Source organism: Sapajus apella, unplaced genomic scaffold, assembly GCF_009761245.1.
Source record: "Sapajus apella isolate SASKATOON/1434 unplaced genomic scaffold, GSC_monkey_1.0 scaffold40, whole genome shotgun sequence".
Taxonomy (NCBI): Eukaryota; Metazoa; Chordata; class Mammalia; order Primates; family Cebidae; genus Sapajus; species Sapajus apella.
In genome coordinates this window covers 20,036,363-20,058,198 of record NW_022436980.1, presented here as the reverse complement: position 1 = coordinate 20,058,198, position 21,836 = coordinate 20,036,363, and the positions used below count along the sequence as shown (strand labels likewise).

At 37.7% G+C, this 21,836-nt stretch overlaps 1 protein-coding gene and 2 long non-coding RNA genes across 3 annotated transcripts in view; 1 reads left to right on the top strand and 2 right to left on the bottom strand.

Annotated features, from left to right (window-relative positions):
* The first annotated feature begins 2,898 nt into the window (after positions 1-2,898).
* On the top strand, positions 2,899-6,929 carry LOC116565598. Its single transcript, XR_004275528.1, has 2 exons — positions 2,899-3,350; positions 5,737-6,929. It is a non-coding gene; the product is annotated as an uncharacterized LOC116565598 (long non-coding RNA).
* LOC116565599 lies at positions 3,606-4,783 on the bottom strand. The gene is made up of 2 exons (XR_004275529.1): positions 4,204-4,783; positions 3,606-4,167 (listed from the first exon to the last, which is right to left on the bottom strand). It is a non-coding gene; the product is annotated as an uncharacterized LOC116565599 (long non-coding RNA).
* A 635-nt stretch (positions 6,930-7,564) lies between the features above and the next one.
* TOMM70 (translocase of outer mitochondrial membrane 70) overlaps positions 7,565-21,836 on the bottom strand; it is a 39,992-nt gene continuing 25,720 nt past the window's right edge. Inside the window, exons 7-12 of the mRNA XM_032299336.1 lie at positions 19,710-19,844; positions 17,952-18,059; positions 17,002-17,118; positions 13,422-13,519; positions 12,439-12,561; positions 7,565-9,824 (exon numbers count right to left, since the gene is read on the bottom strand). Coding sequence (XP_032155227.1) covers positions 9,671-9,824; positions 12,439-12,561; positions 13,422-13,519; positions 17,002-17,118; positions 17,952-18,059; positions 19,710-19,844 — 735 coding nt within the window. The 3' untranslated portion in view covers positions 7,565-9,670. The remainder of the gene's footprint in view (positions 9,825-12,438; positions 12,562-13,421; positions 13,520-17,001; positions 17,119-17,951; positions 18,060-19,709; positions 19,845-21,836) is intronic.

Sequence of the window (21,836 nt, the reverse complement as noted above, 5' to 3'; positions counted from 1 at the left end):
CCTGGTCTTGGAGGAAGGATTGGGTCAACAAAGAGCCTCATGGGAGAATGGCAGTCAGTGGTGGCGTTTGGTGAAGGCAATTTAGTATGAATCTCTGCAAAAGATTTTTTTGTTTGTTTGTTTTGTTTTTTGAGACAGAGCCTCACCTGTTGTCAGGCTGGAGTGCAATGGCATGATCTCAGCTCACTGCAACCTCTGCCTCCCAAGTTCAAGCGATTCTCCTGCCTCAGCCTCCCGAGTAGCTGGGACTACAGGCATCTGCCACCACACCCTGCTAATGTTTTGTATCTTTAGTGGAGATGGGGTTTCACCATGTTGGCCAGGCTGGTCTCGAACTCCTGACCTCGTGATCTGCCCACCTCTTCCTCCTTTAAAGTACTGGGATTTAAAGGCTCTGAGCCACCGCACTCAGCCAAAGGTTTTTTTTTGATAGCATTGAGTGTCTGAAACTCCCATTATTTTTGTTTTTTCTTTTTCCCCAGTAACACTTTCTAGCTCCACAGATAAAGAATCACTGAACCTAGTGTTTCTTAGACAGTTTGGCTTGAGAATCCTTTTGCAGTTAAAAATTAGGGACTGAGCCATGCATACTAGCATATGCCTGTAGTCCTAGCTATTTTGGAGGCTGAGGCAGGAGGATCCCTTGAATCCACCAATTTGAGTTCAGCCAGAGACCCTATCTCTCTCTCTCTCTCTCTCACACACACACACACACACACACACACTATATATATATATATATATATATATACACACACACGTGCACATATACTTAAATATATACATATATATTTACTTATTTACATATATATATACACACACGCACACAAATAGCTGGTTGTTAATTACTGGCTCGTGTGTGTGTGTATGTGTGTGTGTGTGTGTGTATATATATATATATATATAAAAGACTTCAATCAGTTTTTGCTTACGTGGGCAGGTAATTGTTTAACAACCAGCTATTTGAGAAAAAGCCCCGATTTTGCCAATTTTCAAGGTATAAACCCTTAACCATGGCTGAGTTCGAGCTGTCTGCATAACACTGCTAAACAGAGTTGGGAATAGATGTGCACAATCAGCTTTTGGGAGCTGGTGCAGTCGTGCTGTAGCACACCACTGCTTTAAGATGGATATGTAGATATTTACCATATTGGAAAATAAAATGGAGAAAAATGTAAAACAAGATACATGAGCACATATTCCATTAGCTATAAAGGTGAAGACATGGTGTCACTTAACCTCTGGAAAACAGCACTGTGTGCTGAGAACAAGAGAAAGACAAAGGCCTTTTAAAATTAATTTTTAAATTTACAATTGATGCATAATTGTACTTCAAAAAAAATAAGTGTACAATTTGGTAAAATTGGACATATCCAGCTAGAAACCACTCCAATCAAGATGACATTTACTGTCCCCAAAAGTTTCCATGTGCTCTATTATAATCCCTCTGGCTAGTCCTGCCAATCACTGATAAATTTTGTTACTATAGATTAGCTTACGTTTTCTAAAATATATAAAATAATGCCATTTGTACTTTTTCTGTATGTCTTTCACTCAAAATTACTTGGAGATTCATCTGGTATGTGCATTAGTAATTCATTCCTTTTTTATTGCTGAGTAGTATACAATTTGTTTATCCACTAACCTGCTGTTGGAGATTTGGGCTATTTCCAGTTTTTGGCTGTTGCAAAAAAAGCAACCTCACAGATCCTTTTGAAGGATGTCAGGTACTTTCAGGTAACCCTAGACTGCACTTTGAGTACCACTGCTCTCTATCCTAGCAGGCACACTGACAAACAGTTAAACCTTTTAATAGTGTGAAACAATTTTCTTTTAAAAAAATATTATCTTATTTTTACATATTTTATTCTAGTTGTATGACAGATTACATTTTTTTTTTTTAAATAGAAAGTCTTACTGTAAAGCCCACATCTGTATGAAAAATGAAAGAATGGTCTGGTTGATGTGGATGTGTAGAACCCAAGAACGCTCTCTTGGATTTTCTCTAATTCCCCAAAAAACTCAAGAATTTCCTCCAAAGAGTTGCTCAGAATAGTTTGAAAAGCAGTGGACAAGCCATCCTAGCTGTCTTGACGCTATGGAAACAAAGATGCTTTACAGTGATATTGCATTCCTGTAACAGGTAAGGCAGATGGATGTTAAAACTTTTTACATTTCATTAATTTTTTTTTTTTTTTTTTTTTTTTTTTTTTACAGAGTCACACTCTTGCCCAGGCTGGAGTGCAGTGGTGTGATCTCAGTTCACTGCATCCTCCGCTTCCGCCTCCGCCTCCTGGGCTCAAGCAATTCTCATGCATCTTTCTTCCTCAGTAGCTGGGACTACAGGCACGTACCACCACACCAGGCTAATTTTTGTATTTTTAGTAGAAATGGGATTTTGCCATGTTGGCCAGTCTGGTCTCCAACTCCTGGCCTCAAGCGATCCACCAGCCTCAGCCTCCCAAAGTGCTGGGATTACAGGCATGAGCCACTGCACTCAGCCTTTTGATGGTTTTGTTTTTTGGTATTTCATTAAATGAATTGTCCTTTTAGTGGTTTATCAGGTGATCTTGCCTTCTAGTGCTCTTGAAAAATATGAAAAGAAACAAACGAAGGGGGCATCTCCTATAATTAGTATGTAACATTTTATTCATAGAAAATGTGTAGGAATCTGGCCCGGGATTTTACCTTTTTACAAAGTGATATCTGAATAAAATGAACACAAGATTCCCACTTAGAGAGGAAGAACATTGCAGTTGAGGCCATGGAAAAGTTTTAACTGCCATACCTCGGTACTCCCTTTCTCATGAATTAGAAATGTTTTCATTTTGTTGCTTTTTTGTAATAATTTGAAGTCTGCTATCACATGTTGTGAGCCTCCATCTCTTGCAGTTTAGGTAAGGCAGCACATTTAATGAATTCACATTTAAGTGAATTCCTTGCAGGGATGATGACCTCTGTTGAAATAGGTCAGGATGTGCAGGTCATGGTGAAAGTACTACTTGACTTTGACCTAGCTCTTTGAAGGTGACCGTTAACAGATAATGAGAATTGCACTGGTTGCAAATGAGTAAATCAATAACACTATGGGGTTTTTAAATGACCAAGGACTAGACAGATTGTGACATTGACTGGATATTTAGGGAAGGACTCCTTCATGATACCAAAACTTAGGTCTGGGCAAAGTATATCAAGTGAAAAAAAGTTTAGACAAGAGTTTAAGTTTCAAGATAAATGTTCAGCTTTATTGGCACTGGTCTTAAGCCTTTCGTGGTACTTTTTAGGCATTGCTGTGGAAGTTTCGATGGTGCATGGGTCTGATGAAGCCAGGAGGGATAGAAAGGGAAATGGTATGTGTGCTGCAGGCTAAACAGGGGCTCTTCCTTATGCCTCACAACCACCTGTGTATGGCAGTTTCACATTTCCTATCACATTATTATCTTCATTCATTTCTACTTGTGAATGAAGGTTGGAGAATAAGAAAAAGCCAGTTGTTGGAAGAGAAACCACTTTAGGATGAAATGGTCTTGTTAAAATCACCAATTAAAAAGTTAAGCCTCTCATCTACAAATAACTAAAACATACATACAAGGATAGTGCTTCTTCAATTATTTACATCATAGCTGATTCATAATCAAATGAACAAGAATCTGCAAGAACCAAATATGGTGGGCAGGGTGCAGTAATTCCAAAGGTGGTCATCCTAGCTCTTCATGAAGTATTTTGAATCCTCCAAGTATATCCCATTGTGCTAACTAGGCTTTAAGTCTTTCACCTGTAGGTTCAGTCTCAAAGTTTCTCCCTCAGAACAAAGAGCATGCCATCCTATAAATTTCTCTCTGAATTTATTTTCACTCAATTTCTTTCAGTTGCTTTTCAGACCCCAGCAGCCAGATTCTGCCCTCATCTTTCCAATGACACTCTTCCGGCAGATGACTAAAGATCGATTTGTAGACCTGTCCATTTGGCCTCTCAAACTCAACACCATTGATGTGAAGTTGTTCTTAGTGCCTCTCTGGCCACTTAACATTGTACCTTAGATGTTAAAGGTCCTTACCGTAATAGTTTTATTTTTAGCCCCCTTACATTTTACATTTTGTCCTGAGCAATCTCAGCTATATGCATGGTCTGAAATATATGCTGATAATTTTCATTCTCAGAGCTCTTCTCTTGGCTTTTTCCCATTCATTTAAAAACAGCCACTTCACTTTGCTGGACTCTTTAACTTGAATGTCTCATTTTCAGCTCATGCTCATGCTTTGCCTTTAGTTGGATTTGTTGTGGTTGTTCTTCCCCACATTGTGGAAAGCTGCTTACCTAAATCCTATTTATTCCTAATGCTTAGCATAACTTATTACTCGTTTCCATGGCACATTGTACTTCCATTCTAGAGATTCCCTTCCTCTGAAGCACAGGACAGGTTTGTTTGCTACCCAGACCACCAACACTCAGTTTTTGAGCTCCTCAGTGTTCATCTTTTTATGGCTAACCCTCACCATCATAAGTGCTTAGTAAATGTTGATTGGAATGAATGTATTCCTACAGGTTGCACTTGTTCTCTCGCCAAGTTTTCTGGCTAAATTCTGGAATGATTTCCTTACCTGGGAGTCTGATCTGGGAAGAGCCTGGGACATGATGTAACTTCGTATGCTATATAGCTGAATATTCATTTACTTAAGATCTTAGCTTTGTTAGAAAGCAGTGTTGATTTAGAGGCCAGGCGCGGTGGCTCATGACTGTAATCCCAGCACTTTGAGAGATCTAGATGGGCAGATCACTTAAGGTCAGGAGTTCAAGACCTTTGGCCAATATGGCAAAACCCCATCTCTACTAAAAATAGAAAAATTGGGCATGGTGGTGTGTGTCTGTAATCTGAGCTACTTGGGAGGCTGAGGCAGAATTGCTTGAACCTGGGAGGCAGAGGTTACAGTGAGCCCAGATCACGCCACTACACTCCAGCCTGGACGACTGTGTCTCAGAAAAAATAAAAGCAGTTTTGATTTAGAGCTAAGGTCACCTGATGTTCATGCCAGTAATAATTTTCCCTCCCTCATGCTATTGTCCAAGACAGAGATTGTAATGCTCTATTCTGGTGAAAAACTAAGCTGAAGATGCATAAAAGGTAAGAACAGATAGAGACGGGGTCAGTTCTCCATACATTTTGTGAGTAGAGGTATTGGTGTTTTGTTCCAAACTATCCAATCAAGAATGTCTATAATGACAGCTTTGGAAGATACTGTCTTCCTCTGGAGCACAGGACAGGTTTGTTTACTCTCTGAAATAATAAAAATAGTGTTTCCCTCTGAGGCAAAAGGTCAGGCCAGTTTGCTTGTGACCTCATTAAAGATTTGGGCACCCACTGCATGCGTAGTATCCACCTAGATCGCTCTGTGTCACTCCCATGGGATCTGGGGCTCAAGCTCATGTTGCTTGCCATGTTCTAAATAATTAAATGTATGGTCTGACCCAGGAGTCTCATGCCTTCTGCCAGCATTCAGGAAACTAGTTTTCAAAAAGGGTAAAATCTTAAGACCTTTTACAGCTCCTGACACAGAGCAATATTGAGAAATAAAATCAGGTAAAAGTTACTTAATACAGCAGTTCATAATTTAGGCCATGGGTCATCGCTGCAGAGAATCTCACCATTGCTGCATTCTTGCTTTAAACTTTTCACCCTCTAAAACAATACCCAAGAGCCAATCTTAGTCATGGTCTTCCTCCATGTATTTGCTCTAGGTAAACTGTTTCATAGCCTTCCAAGACAACACTGGTACAGTCATGTGATCTTTAAGCAGCAACAAAAGAACTGGAGAAATTTGAGCCGTGTCTCCTGAGCTCTGAAAGGCAGCTGTCATCTTGGCCCCTAGCATATGCCACATTTGGCTTGCTCCCCTTGGCCAGGTACCACAGCTATTGTCCCTGTGATCAGCAGTCCCTCCAGCATGAAGACCTTTAAGAAGGATCTGAGAGTACTGTAACTGTTAACTCCTAACATGATTTGTGTACTATCACCTTGAAGTAAATCAGACTAGTTATTTTCATGCTAATTCTAAGAGTTTGAAAATAGTGACTTCTTTTTGATGCCTCTTCTAGGGTATTAGCAGAGAAATCTCAACTTTTACCTTATACCTGAAGGGCAGCTTTTTGGCCTGGTAATTATTATACTGTGATCATACATGTTTTAAATCACAAATACTCCACCTCTTGATGAAAACTCCCGTCTGTGGCGTGGGTGTACATTCATTGCCCAAACCACCTTTGGCCAAAATGTATGTGTACATGAAGTCGCTCTACTTTAGCATACTCAAGAGAATTCCTTTAAACCATTTATCTGCTTATACACAAAGGAATATTCGTTTCTATGGCTGATGTAATAAATTATCACAACTTGTGTGGCTGAAAAAACCAGCAAGTTATTCTCTTACATTTTTTGAGTCCAAATTCATGGGCCAAAATGAAGGTGTTGGTGGAGCTGTGCTCTGCTCTAGGGCAGGGCCCATTTCTTGCCTTTTCCAGTTTCTGTAGCTGCCACTGTCCTTCGGCTTGTGGCCACATCACTCCAGTCTCTACCTCTGTGGCAACATCGCCACCTCCTCTTCTGTCTGAAACCTTCCTCGTAGACACCTGACACTGCATTTTAAGGTCACCAGATAATCTAGGATAATCTTCCCTTCTCAAGATCCTTAATCGCATCTGCAAAGCCCATTTTTTGCCAACTAATGTTCACAGGTTGCAGGGATGAGGATGTGGCTATCTTTTGGGGAATCATTACTCATCCTATCAGTGTGGTAAAGCTTGCAGGTAAATTAAAATTTTGTCACTTTGTTCACAAATCAATTTAGCAGAAGATGAGAATAGGACTAATTATCACCTGTATCCTCACAACCACTCCTAAGTTATTTCCTTATAAATACAAATCCCACACAGGACAGTTCTGGGTAATTATTATTCTATACTCCTAAGTTTCCTGGTTTGGTTAGATGATATTGTCCTCCTGTTTAGAAATAGTCTTACGGTAACAGTTGACTTCTACAGGAACCAAGTACCATTTAAACTACAATTTGAATTCCCAGAGGGCAGAAAGTTCTGTTTGAACTGTTTTATAGCCAAAGTTGCTTTTTACTGTTTTGGGATGCCTTCTCTACTTACTTATACCACAGTTTTCAAGGATAATTATTTCAGGTATGAGAGAACTATGAGAACTATGATCAATCTCACTGGTGACACCAGATTGAATATAAACTTATCTACAGAATCCACATCTGACTGGCAACCTTCCAGGCTGCTGTGCATATATGGATAAAGTAGAGGCAAAGAATGATGTAGGTTGGCTGTACTGGCGCTCCATGGAGCCTTGTTTCACAGTAGGAGGAGGGGTGGATGCTCTTGAGAAACCCCACCATTCATACCAACAAACTTATTTTGCTTCATATTCTAACATTTCCAGTATGTTCCTATTTCCAAAGTTATTTTGAGCTCACAAGAGATTCCCTGTCAATTTACCCAAAAGCGTAATAAATGAGTAAACTACCTATCTTTCTATTTAAAGAATAGATAGAAGAGCTTGAATGTAATATTTATTTGGTGAATTTACATGTGAGGTCATTTACAAAAGAAAGATACAGACAGATGCAGCTTTCAGTGCAGTTTGAAATATTTTCACAACAGGCAATAGTCCATGAGAATTTGGAATGACAGCATAGAATGGCACATGCTTCAGTTTCCTTTGTGTTTCTCTACCCAACCCCAAGGTGAAAGAAGGGAGAAGAGTAGAAAAAAATGTCAGTGTTCATGTAAATACAGCCATGCAAATAAAAACTTTTGTAAAGCCAGAGCTCATTCAGAGATGTAGGACATTTCTGTATTTGGGGGTTATCAGAAGGTGCATAATTTAAAAACAAAATGCAGAGGTCTCAAACTTTCCATCATCCAAATCATCTTGAATTATGTTAACGGCACCAACTAATTAGTGGCCTCCTCAGTATTTTCCAAAGATGGACTTTGAAAGGGACTCATTTCTAAGTTTCTAAAAAAGATAGCATTTGTAGACAAATCGTTTTTGGTTTCAACAGAATTAAGCACCCTTAAGAGGTGTAAAAATGCTCCTTTTCTCCCAACAATGTAAACCATAATAATATTTTTTTAAATAAACCTCTCCCCATCCTGAGTATTTCAAAACAAAAGACCCATGAAGAACACAACCCTTGTCTCACCAGAAAAATCTAGCATATAAGCAAAAGGATGGTCTATAAAAGTGGAAATTGGAAATCTTAAAGCGACTTCTAAGGAAGGAGGTGGAGTAAAGATAAAATACTGCTGTCAGCATCCCTAGTGAAGACCTGGACCTGGGTAGTTAGTCCTTAGAGATCAAGGTTAGCGCATTACAAAAAAAGCACTCTACATGTCCTCAGCATCCTCAAAAATAAGTGGCTCAAAATTCCTTAAGCACATGTAGCCATAGCTAAAGCACTAAACTTATTTCAGGAAATATTATGTTCTGGCTCCAAGTCTTACATCTTTTTTGAACCTTTAGCCACGTTTTCTTCACTAGAAATTTTAAGCTATTTAAATACTCCCATATATCACACTTACTCTACCTTTACATAGGTTATACATACAAGCAACCTGCACTTTGATTTAAAAAACGTTCTAAAACTTTTTAGAGATGGGGTCTTGCTATATTGCCCAGGCTGGAGTGCAGGGGCTACTCGCATGTGCAAACATCATGGCACACTATAGCCTTGAGCTCCTGGTATCAAGCCTCTTGCCTCAGCCTCCCAAGTAGCTGAGACTATAAAAAGGTACATGCCGTTGCACCCACTATCCTGTACTTTTAAAAGCACAGCATTAAATAGCAGTAATTATTATAGAAAATGGTCACAAACAATTATAAACACACTTCTGTTTCATCTTACCTCTTTGTCTGGTCCACTCCCCCATCAATACTCAGTCTTCCAGCACATATATCAATTAGAATATTTTGCATCTGCATAATTTACTGTAAGAAAATCTGCCGTTGTGGACTTTAAGAAGAATGTACATTATCCATTAGACTGGAAAGGGGTCAAGAGGATTAATAGGTGCCACTAACTTTCTAAAACTCTGCAAAATCAGAGGTATTGTGCATGCTAATAATGGTTTAAAGGGTCTCTCAATTTTACTTTAATCCCCCATTTAACCTTTGTTTCTTTCCAAAAATTCAACTGAAAGCACTTAATTGAATATAGATCTATTTTACAGCATTTACTACGTTAATTTAAAAACCAGCATGCTGTAAAATACTTACATTATTCACACCTATATATAAAGACAAAATCATCCAGAACATAATCAACCCCCAACCCCCATTAAAAAAAAAAAAAAAAAAAAAAAAAAAAACAGAGTTTTTATTTGCATGGCCAATTATCATTTGTACTCTTTGCAACTTTATTTTAATATCCCTTTAACAGGTTCTAATCTTTTGTTGCACAGGCAATAAAAGCTGCAAGACTGCAAACTTCCTTCAACAGCCACACCCACAACACCTAGACATGAAACAGATGTAACAAATAACAATACCACAAACAAATACTAATTTCCACCATTCAACACAGTTCATGACAGTGTCTTTAGGGTTCGGTTGAAGAGGGGGTAAACTTTTAAAAAGAGGGTCAGTCTGCTTTCCCCCGTTTTATAATGTTGGTGGCTTTAATCCGTATTTCTTTGCAACTTCTATCTGGGCATGAGCGGCATCGCAAAGTGAATACAGATGGGCCATCTCCATTTCCGATTTGGCCAGGTTAATAGCTTTGTTGAACATGTCAATGGCTTTCTCCATGTTTCCTCTGAAAGAAGAAAATTTTTAAGTCTCAGATTCAACAAGCACTTCGCAATATTCAATGACATTTGTAAGTGATGCTACATGAAGTCTGACCACTTTCTACTATGATTCTAGTAAAATGCTGCTTTTATAATAAATAAGAGTATCTACCATATCAAAGGCACTCAATGAATGGTAACTATTACTATAAATACTATGTGTTTACATTATATCCCATGCATTATGTGTTTACCGGTAAGAACAGTGAGACTAAGGAAATTAATTGGCTTATTTAAAATCATAATTCTGCCTGGTTCCTAAGTTCTGCACGTTTCTACTGTTAACATGAGGCTCCCCTGGAAAGTAGTGACATAATCTCGGGACTCTAATGACATGCAAGGGCCTCACATTCACAGACTGATGTGGGCCCACTTCTTTCCACTTCAGTCTCTTAGCCCGTCCCCAACCCCATGCACCGCCACTCATCACGCAGTCTATGTGAGTTCCTTGATTGTGCTACACACTCATACCTACATATAACACTCAGATTTACTGCCTCTGCCTGATTCCGGTCAAATCCACAGCTATCTAAGGCCTAGTTCAAATACAGTATCCTCATGAAAAATATTTCCCCCTCCCCCCCTCCAGGGGAACTAGCTGTTCTATCCCCAACATTCCCACAGTTTTATTGTCATACTATGCACAGTCAGATGAAATGTGTGTTTGTTTACAAACACTACAATCTTACTAGTTCCTTGATGGACATACTTCAATTCACAGAACCTACAATAATGGCTGGTAATTATCTGCTTTTGAATAAAGTAGATATGCTTGTTAAGAGACTGTAAGTCTTAAATTGTATAAGTGTGGCTAGGCTTTATATCTATATAGTTACGAAGAACCAAATGTCTTAAGTAACTAGTATTAGCTACATATATATGCAATCATATGCAGAAATATTAAGTCCCTACTAATATATCTCTGTATGTGTATATATATGTACAGTGGCATATATAGAGAGTCTAACTGGCATACATGTTAGCAAGGTACATCTTACTGGCATATATGACAGACTCTCTATATATGCCAATAAGAGGTACCCTTAGGGTGACTACATTTAACCCCCTATTACAGTATGTGGCAACGTGATAGACTTATTAAAAAAAAAAAAAAAAAAATTTTTTTCAAGAATTCATGTTCTGTCATTAGGCCAACAGCTAGCAGATCTCCAAAATTCTAGGATAATCTGCAATATCATTTATTCAAATTCACTTATTTAATTGTAAGTTAAGGTTCAGAATGGACTTTTTAAAAGTTCAATTAACATGTGAAAAAAATTCCATCAAACCCTAAATCGGAGGTCTTTAATTAACCCGGGATCTGTGAAAGCCTTAAAAGCAAAGTGTTTTTGTATGTGTATTATTCTAAGAAGAATCCACAACTTTGCTCAAAAAAGATTAAGAACTACCACTCTATCCTGTTCTAGCACAAGAATATTTTATTCACATTAACAAATTAGCAATTAAGAAATCATTTAGGCTGGGTGCGGTGGCTCATGTGTGTGATCTCAGCACTTTAGGAGGCTGAGATGGGCAAATCACTTGAGGCCAAGAGTTTGAGACCAGTTTGGCCAACATGGCAAAACCCCATCTCTGCTAAAAATACAAAGTTAGCTGGGCATGGTGGTGCATGCCTGTAGTCCCAGCTACTTGGTTGGCTGAGGCACAAGAATCGCTTCAACCTGGGAGGCGGAGGTTGCAGAGTCAAGATTGTGCCACTGCTCCAGCCTGGGCTGGAGATACTGTCTCACAAAAAGAAGAAAAAAAAATTAGTATTTACATGCCACTGTGGGTACAGAATGGTTCAAAAGAAACAGATTTTTTTTACCAGCCTATATATATTCTGCCTACTGTAGAGCAGGGAGAGGACTACAGGAGGGACTGAATGATAGGAAATTGAGAAAACTCATGCTGTTTCCTGACAAGTGATGGTGCCAAGATCAGTGGCTTTGGCTTCAGTGAAATATGGGCTCAAACCACGTCTTCTCTATTGGCTTACTGTGCAACCTTGTAAACAAGCAGTCTGGGTGTCAGTTAAACTAGGGATCATATAATCTCCGCCTTTATAAAGATGGGGTAAAGACTAATTGAAATAGTACTTAGAAAACATCTGAAGGCCAGTACGTGGCCAACTCAAATGAATGGCAATGCCAATATTAAGATGGTATACAATAAAGCCCATATATAAACAGTTGTCACCTGTTAATGGTGGCAGTTAAGGGCAACTCTGGATAAACATTCACACAAAATAAGGACAGAGCTGCAAAAAATGTTCTTATCTAACTCTGATTTTAAAGAAAATTCAGGGGCTCAGAGTTGATGTTGCAACATGCCCAGTCATTTGGCTGGACGCTTCTTTGTAGGAGGGTCCAGATCTTCTGGCAACTTGGCTACCAATCCTTATGTCACTGCCTAAGCATATTACAGGCATTTATTTTTCTTTTTTCAAACAGGAATAATACAGGTGAAAAGAGGAAAGAACATAATAGACGTTAACATGTATGTAAGAAGAACAAAAAGCTAAATATCTATAGAGCTGCCATACATTTCCATACATTAATAACAGACTCCAGAAGTTACCTTTGTACTTCAATAGTTCCCATCGTTTCATAGGCAAAATCACATTTATTGTCAATTTCAATAGCCTTGCTGATAAGTTCCAAACCTCTATCCAGATCTTGCTTCCACTGAAGCTGAAGTAAACTGCAAATGCAAAAAGATACTCAGACGTAACCATGGCCCAGTATCAGTAGGAATATACATGTATTAATATAACTCAATTTCTGCCTTCAATAAACGTATAAAGAAAAACAAAACCTAAAGCAATATATAATCAGCATCAAATTGTGTTTTTTCTCAACTTATAATAGGTTTTCTACTCTAAGTTCCCTATTACAAAAACTGTTCAATGGTCTAGGCTCCATTACTAACTTACCTTGCATCCCTTACTTTTCAATTTATATAAATTTAAGTGATGTTTCTTAGGATAATTCAAGTACACAAGGACACAAACACTGTGTATGCTTCCTATTTTGATATAAGCAACAGCTGACAGAATGTTCAAAATTAAAACATAGAGCGAAAATAGTACATTAATTTCTTTCTTTTTGTTTTTTGAGACAGAGTATCACTCTGTCGCCCAGGCTGGTGTGCAGTGGTGCGATCATGGCTCACTGCAACCTCTGCCTCCCAGGTTCAAGCGATTCTCACACCTTAGCCTCCTGAGTAGCTGGGAATCGGGCATGTACCACCACACCTGGCTAACTTTTTGTAGTTTTAGTAGACACTGAGTTTCACCACGTTGGCCAGGCTGGTTTCGAACTCAACTTCAGGTGGTTCACCTGCCTTGGCCTCCCAAGTACTGGGATTACAGGTGTGAGTCACTGCGCCTGGCCTCCTTAACTAATTTCTCTAAGAATGAAATGACATCCAGGAGCATTAAGAGGTTTGTCAATTAACTTCTTCCCTACCACAGTCCCCTTCCTCAATGGCCAAAATAAATGCATGTTATTACCATGTCAGAAATTTATTATCTCATTGGAACAACCAGAAAGCATACATACCCTTTATGAACATATGTTGTGGCATTATCTGGTTCCAAATCAATACATTTATCATACATTTCATCAGCTTTACCAAACTGTTGTTGATCTGTTAATGCCTATGAGGAGAAACTTCAGTTATATTAAGGTAACTGTCAACCTAAGCAGTTAAAAGTGTATTTCTTCTTCATTATAAAAATTCACTTCATTTATTATAAAATTATGTTGGAGATACAGACTGATTTACATTACATCTTAATTATTGGAGTTTTTAGGTGGCACTGCTACAACTATATCTTAACTGTCACCTTTCTTCAGCAAGTGGTTAAACGTATGCCATAGCAGATAATCTGGTAAACTGTAGAATACACACAATCCAGTTTTAGTGGTAACTCGAATGTCACATTCTCATAGGTACCGTCACATCGCTTATTCATAATTTATAATAATATATCCTAAGGGAATTATGTTCTTTTATTGAGATAAAGTTTCGTTCTTGTTGCCTAGGCTGGAGTGCAATGGTGCAATCTGGCTCATTTTTGTACTGTTAGTAGGAACAGGGTTTCACCGTGTTCGCCAGGTTGGTCTCGAACTCCTGACCTTAGGTGATCCACCCATCTTGGCCTCCCAAAGTGTTGGGTGGCATGAGCTACCTCACCTGACCAGGGAATTGTCTTAAGGGCAATATTAATTTGGAAGGATAAGTTAAGGTGTATGTGTTAAAGGTCTTCAGAGCTTTTTCTTTCAAATTATTGATTTTTTTTAAAGCATCTATAACTGCTTCAACTATCTCCAAAAATAATTCCTAATATTATCTAATACCCAGCCCATATTCAGTTAACTCCAGTTAGTTATAAGATGACTTTTAAGAACTGTGTGTGTCATTATATTTAACTGTACGGCTCTTAGTCTTTTTATATCTAAAATAAGCTAACTTAGATGAAATATTTTAAAAATCGCTTAAAAATATCAAAGAAATATAGTCAGCACATGTTCTTTGTAATAAAAATCAGAAAGATGTAGAAAGGAGAATTATTTTTATAGCTTCATCATTGTAAGCATGGCCTCATTTCCTGATACATGTATCTATCTCTATTTACCTCCCTTTTTTTTTTCTTTCACATGGTTGAGTTCATTTTGTATACAATTTTCCCTTTAATAATAGGCAGGGCTGTATCTTGCTTTGTAACTTTAGAATTAATGTAATTTTTAATAGCTACATAATATACCATTAAGTGAGTGTACCACAATTCTGCAAACATAATTCAATCTTCTGTTGAACATTTAGGATTTTCCCCAATTATCTGTCCTAATTAATAATAATGTAATAAATATTTATTTTGAAAACAAAACAAAACAAAAAATACCAGCTATAATCCACTATTTTAAGGCAAATCCCATGGCTGAAATGGAAGGAACAGTTCTGTGGATATCCGACTATGTTCAAGCTGTAACTGTAAGGGTTGGCCAACATCTCAGCCAAAGCTGAGAGGGCTAAGAAAGTTACACTAAGTACACACACACATGTACAGTATGTATAAAGTTACATATACTATATAGTGAAGCTAAATTAGAAAACAAAAGAAATTTTAGTGTAAACTGACTGCAATAATGCTAATGCTAATGCTAATGAGAAGACAGCTTATAAAAATCAAACCTATCTTGAAGGTAGAACAGTAATAGGGAAATGTGCTGTTGGGAAAGTTCTGCAGAAGAGTTGTTCCCCAGCAGTGGTTGCTCTTCGGTGGCCTTTGTTCTTCTAGATACTTAGAGAAACCTGTACCAAAAAGCCCTTCAGAATTCCATGACAATGATGAGGATGTTGCTGTCACTTCCTGGTTTGTTACTAATTATAAGGCACAAACTTAAGTGTACCCATTCATACAACTAAAATGTACACTTGTCTTATGTTAACTTTTACACATTCTTTAACATCTTCTATTACATATACTGCTTTTATAATTAATTAAATAGAATGTGGACTTAGCAGCCAGTGTTTGATTTTTTATTACCACTATCCTGTCTAGGAACTGTAAATACCAGAGACTGAATAGATCATTTCAAACTGAGGTTAAAGAACTTCTGGGATGTATTTCATACCCCAAAATTTCAATCTCTAATAATGCAGTTATATATAACACCTACCTCTAAAGAACAGATTCAACACAAATCAATCTTCTCATAGTTCCACCCTCAATAAACCCTTAAAATCCTTGTGAAATTGTTCTTATAACCTGCCTAGAGATACCATGAAGGAAATTAAAAACAAAATAAGCAACCTTAAGAATGGTTTAAGGAGAGGGGTCAATCAGGGATGGTAATTTTTTTGTTGTTTTTTTTTTTTTGAAATAGAGTCTCACTCTGTTGCCCAGGCAACACATCACTGGAGTTCAGTGGTGCAATCTGGGCTCACTGCAACCTCCACCTCCCAGGTTCAAGCAATTCTCCTACCTTAGCCTCCCGAGTTGCTGGGATTACAGATGTGCACCACCACACCTGGCTAATACTTGTATTTTTAGTAGAGATGGGGTTTCTCCACACTGGTCAGGCTGCCTCAAGTGATCTGCCTGCCTCAGCCTCCCAAAGTGCTGGGATTGCGGGCGTGAGCCACCACGTCCAGCCAGGGGATGGTAATCTTTTATTGTTTCCTATTTTTGTGCGGTGGGGAAAAATACATTTCTTTTGTAATTAAAAATAATAAAGAAAAATGAATTATATACCACAGCAGTCCCCAACACTTTCCCAGCACTTTTGACACCACAGACTGGTTTTGTGGAAGACAGTTTTTCCAAGGACGGGAGTGTGGGGAGGAGGGATGGTTTTGGGACCAAACTGTTCCACCTCAGATCATCAGGCATGAGAATCTAATGCTGCTGCTGATTTGACAGTGATAGGAGGTGAAGCTCAGGAGGTGCTGCTTGCCCAACGCTCACCTCCTGCTGTGCAGCCCCATTCCTAACAGGCCATGAAGCAGCTGTCATCCTGACACACAGTACTGAGATGCCTAGTTTATGTAGACACCAAAACCAATTTTCAAGTTTAAGAAAGAAAGCTGAGTCATTCAGAGATCATTTATTTGAGGGGAAAATGTATGACTGTGACTACAAGAAGCTAATCATTTTCATTTAAATGGATGATTTAAAACTATTAAGTTTTCAAAAATTTCAGACTACAATTAAAAAGTTGAGATAATTCAGATTTAAATCCTACTTTCCACAGCTTCAATCCTAAACCAAGAGAGTTTCAAGAATTTTAGATAAAGATAAATTAAACTGCTACAACTTAGCCATATAAAAAGGCAGTGAACTAACAGAAAGAAAAGCTTTTCCGTGGATATTTTCTCCACCAACTGCATATGGTATATTTTCCTAAGGTAATTACTTTTGCAAAACCAATCCAAATGAAGACAGGAGAGAAATTCTCGCCTGGAGCCTCTTCTGAGGTGATTTCAGGACCAACTAGGGGCCATAAGAACCAATCAGAAGCAAAGCCACATGCTTCCAAAGAAGCTACAACCATGATAGCACTGTTTTCTGATTTCCATCCTGAGATTTAGCACATGAATGCAGTTATTTTTTTAAAACCGGAAAAAAACAGTTACCTGAGCATATAGTGCATAGCCTTCGGCACACCTTGGAAATTTCTTTATGACCTCTTCAAAACCTTTCATAGCTGCTTGGATTTGTGAAGAGTTGTTTCCTGTATATGCCTGGCGGTACTATAAAAAAATCAAAACAGGCCTGTCAAATCAAGAACTCAAAAACTCATGGAATGTTAATATAAACACACAAAATTACATAAATATTTCCAAAAAACACTTTGCTAACATAATCTGCAGCATCCAAAAGGGTTCTAAGTAGGTGTTTCAGCAGCAGACAGCCAAAGGTTATGTACAACTAGGACTCCATGGCCACTATACAATTTCAATATGTTCAATACTGTCGAAGAGGGCATACTAATTTGTAAGAAGTGAACTTCGCAATAAATGAGACAATTTTAAATCTAACAAAATTTTTGTCATGTTTTTATTCATAATATAAATATATTTATATTTGTGACACAATTTCTTTCTTTAAACAGAAAATTCTTTTAGGATTCCTAGCCATACAGCTAGGAGTACCTTATTTTACTAGAAATGAACTAAAAAAAAACCAAAACAACCTTTTAAGCTTTGTCTTTCTGAATATTAAGAAAGTTCTCTGGAGGAGGAGTGAGAGAGCAAGTTGGATGGTGTCATGTTTGCAAAGTATTTCCTCAAAATGTTTTTGCAAAGATACTGATTTATGACGGAGAAGCAGGGAGACCGGTTCTGTTTAGGGGAAGTATAAAATCAGGAACAAACATCTATCAAGGTGAACTCAAACAAATGTCCAGAGAAATACAAGAGCTAGGTATCAATCAGCATATATATTTATTAGCACCTTTCTTCCTCAATAGTTGTCCTTTGGGAAAGAAAGAAGTAAGACTTTGTAGACAATGAGATACTCATTTTTGTTGACACTGGAAAATAAAAGTGATGTTTAGGAAAATACAGAAGAAAGTGGTACCTACCAATGCAAAACATTTCTGTGCTTGTGCCAGAGCAGACTCGGGTCGTAACCTAATACATTCATCAAAATCTGCCACTGCTTCTTCAACTTGATCAAGGAGTATTTTCAGCTAAAAAAAAAAATACATAAATAATTCAAATAGGCGCATCAGTTACGTATGTTCTGTGTCTCCATTATTACAGCTCAGCATAATGCTGAGCATGTAGTAATTATTCAACATATGATTACTTTCTAGAAACAGTGATTTAAAAAATCTTGTAATTTAAAAGGAAAGATTCCAAAACAGAAAACTGGTATCCAACTTTTAGAAAGGACTACAAACCAGCCATTTCTGCACTGCAATTCTGATCATTATTAAGCAAGAAATTGCTTCTTCTAGAAAACAAAACATCTCTGTACATTCTAATATCAAAGCAGGTTAGACATCAGATAATTACCTTTCAAATTAATCTTCAGACACTACCAGTGGAGATTGAAATGTCAAGAATTTTAAGAGGTTATCTCAATACTTAAAACCCTTCTGAAAGAAATACAGTCAAGCCTGTAATCCCAGCACTTTGGGAGGCCGAGGCGGGTGGATCACGAGGTCAAGAGATCGAGACCATCCTGGTCAACATGGTGAAACCCCGTCTCTACTAAAACTACAAAAAATTAGCTGGGCATGGTGGCGCGTGCCTGTAGTCCCAGCTACTCAGGAGGCTGAGACAGGAGAATTGCTTGAACCCAGGAGGCGGAGGCTGCGGTGAGCTGAGATCGCGCCATTGCACTCCAGCCTGGGTAACAAGAGCGAAACTCTGTCTCAAAAAAAAAAAAAAAAAGAAATACAGTCATATACTGTATAATGATATTTCAATCAACAGACCGCATATACAATAGTGGTCCTATAAGATTACAATACTGCATTTTTACTGTACCTTTTCAATGCTTAGATATGTTTTAGACACATAGATACTTATCGTTGTGTTATAACTGCTTATATTTGGTACAGTAACATGCTATACAGGTTTGTAGCTTAGGAGCAACAAGGTATAACATACAGCTTAGGTGTGTAAAAGGCAATACCATCTAGGTTTGTATAAGTGCACTCTATTATGTCTGCACAACGAAATCGCCTAATGCACTTCCTGGGCAGGACACATGACCGTATAAGGTAATAATCTCAATTAGAAAGAACTTCAGCTCTTCTGTTATTATACTGCATAGCCCACACTTTCTACCATAACGCATTCCAATAAGCCATGTTAAGCCAAATATAAAGCCATGTTTTCCCTACCTGAGCCAGTAACTGGAAACTGTTTCTTCACTATTTCTACTGTACTAAAAAACCAATATGCCTATTATAAAACTTCAAAAGATAAATATATTTTGTTTTACTATTTGGACAGTCCAGGCTATTTCCCTATAGCAAGAAGCTCACAAAAATCATTCTGTTGATTCTATAATTAATTCAGATTGCTTACTAAATGTTATTAATGTTTTACTCATTGAAAAACCTATGAACCAGAAACAACTGAACAACAAACTTGAACTCTTTGTTTTTGCCTTCCTTTACTTTTTTCATAAACACCAAAATTACAAAGACACATGTTCAAGACAGACTAAAAAAGGCCAATTCACACTGTAAACCACTGTGACACTTTGCTCACAGCTATCAGAAATTATATAAGAAAACTCAAGAAAATTATATAAGAAATTCCCAAAAACTGTATCAAATAGCTCAATCCAAAAGTCAGACCTCTAGGTAAGAAAACAGACTTACCTGCCCTCGGTGGTGATAAACATCTGCATTCTGAGGATCGATGTCAGCGGCCATGTTGAAATCCTGAGTGGACAGCAAAGGCTGCTGCTGTTGCATGTACATGCTGCCCCTTTTGATGAGAGCATTCGCTCGAAGCTACATACCCCAAGTGAGGAAAGAAACGTTTATCATTACTTTTCTTTTTCCAATTTAGTTTCTTTAAATAACAGCTTTTTTCTATAATCCACATACCACAAAGGTCACCCTTTTAAAGTAGGCATGTCAGCTGTTTTTAGTATATTCACTAAAGTTTGTATTGATTACCGCTATCTCATTCCAGAACATTTTCATCACCCTGAAACCCTATACAAATAAGCAGTCACTCTCCATCTCCCCTCTCCTCCTACACCACCAATCTATTCTCTATAGCTACGGGTTTGTATATTCTGGATGTTTTATGAAAGTGGAATCATACATCATATATAGCCTTTTGTGCCTGGCTTCTTTGATTTAGCATAATGTTTTCAAGGTTCATCCATGTTGTAGCATGTATCCGTTTTTCATTCTTTTGTTATGCCTGAAAAATATTCCAATGTACAGATTTCACGTTTTATTTATCCATTCATCAGCTAATGGACATTTGAGTTGCTTCCACTTTTTGGCTACCATAAATAATGTTGCTATGAACATTCATACACAAGGTCAAAAAAAAATTTTTTTTTTAATAGAAAAGAGGTTTTGCTATGTTGCCCAGGTTAGTCTAGAACTCCTGGGTTCTCAAAGTGCTGCGATTACAGGTGTGAGCCACTACACCCAGCTCTCATGTACAAGTTTTTGTATTACCAAAGGTACTCAATTCTCTTGGGTGTATACCTAGGAGTGGAATTACTAGATCATATGGTAACTTTCTGAGGAACTACCAAACTAATTTCCAAAAGGGCTTTGCCATTTTATTAATATATTTCCACCAGCAATGTATGAGGGTTCCAATTTTCCACATCATCAGAAACACTTATTATAGTTCATGTTTTTTATTAGAGCCTTGTCTTTTTTTATTACAGCCAATCCTAATCAGTGTGAAGTGGTATCTCACTGCGGTTTTGATTTGCATTTCCCTAATGGCTGACGATGCTGACCATCTTTTCGTTTATTATTGGTCGCTTGTGTGAATTTGGAGAAATGTCTATTCAGATCCTTTGCCCATTTTTACTTAGGTTGTCTTTTTATTGCTGAGTTCCAAGAGTTCTTATTCTGGATACAAGCTCCTAATCAGATATATGATTTGTGAATATTTTTCCCATGTTTTGTGATGTGTTTTCTCTTTCTTGATGGTGTCTTTTCAACACAGAAGTTTTGTTTTGTTTTGTTTTGTTTTGAGACAGAATCTCTGTCACCCAGGCTGGAGTACAGTGGCGCAAATCATGGCTCCCTGCAGTCTCGGCCTCCCAGGCTCAGATGATCCTCCCACCTCAGCCTCCTGAGTAGCTGGGACTAAATGCACAAGCCATCATGCCCAGCTAATTTTTTGTATTTTTTTTGTAGAGATGGGGTTTTGCCATGTTGGTCTCAAACTTCTGGGCTCAAGTGATCTGCCTGTCTCGGCCTCCCAGAGTGCTGGGATTACAGGCATGAGCCACCATCCCCAGCCAAGCACAGAAGTCTGGTCACATCCAATTTACTATTTTTTTTTTTTTGGTTGCTTGTGCTTTTGGTGCCATAGCTAAGAAACTACTGCTTATCTAAGGTAACAAACATTATTCCTGTATTTTATCCTAAGAGTTTTATAGTTTTAGCTCTAACACTTAGGGCTCTAAGCCATTTTGAGTTAATTTTTGTACATGGCATATGGTAGGTATCATTACTACTGGCCATTAAAAGTCAGGTGATCATGATAACAATATGCTTAAAATTTTGTTCAAAGCAATACTACATATGTATAGAACAAATAATATTACAGCCTCCACAATTATAACAAAAACATATAACAGTTATAATTATCTGGAAACTCAGCAAGCAGAAAATAATATTAAAGATAATATTATGAGGGTATCATCAATTTGAAAATCTCATTTTAAAACTTTTAACAATACTTAGGTCTTAAAAACCACTTTTTTTTTTTTTTTTTTTTTTTTTTTTTTTTTTTTTTTT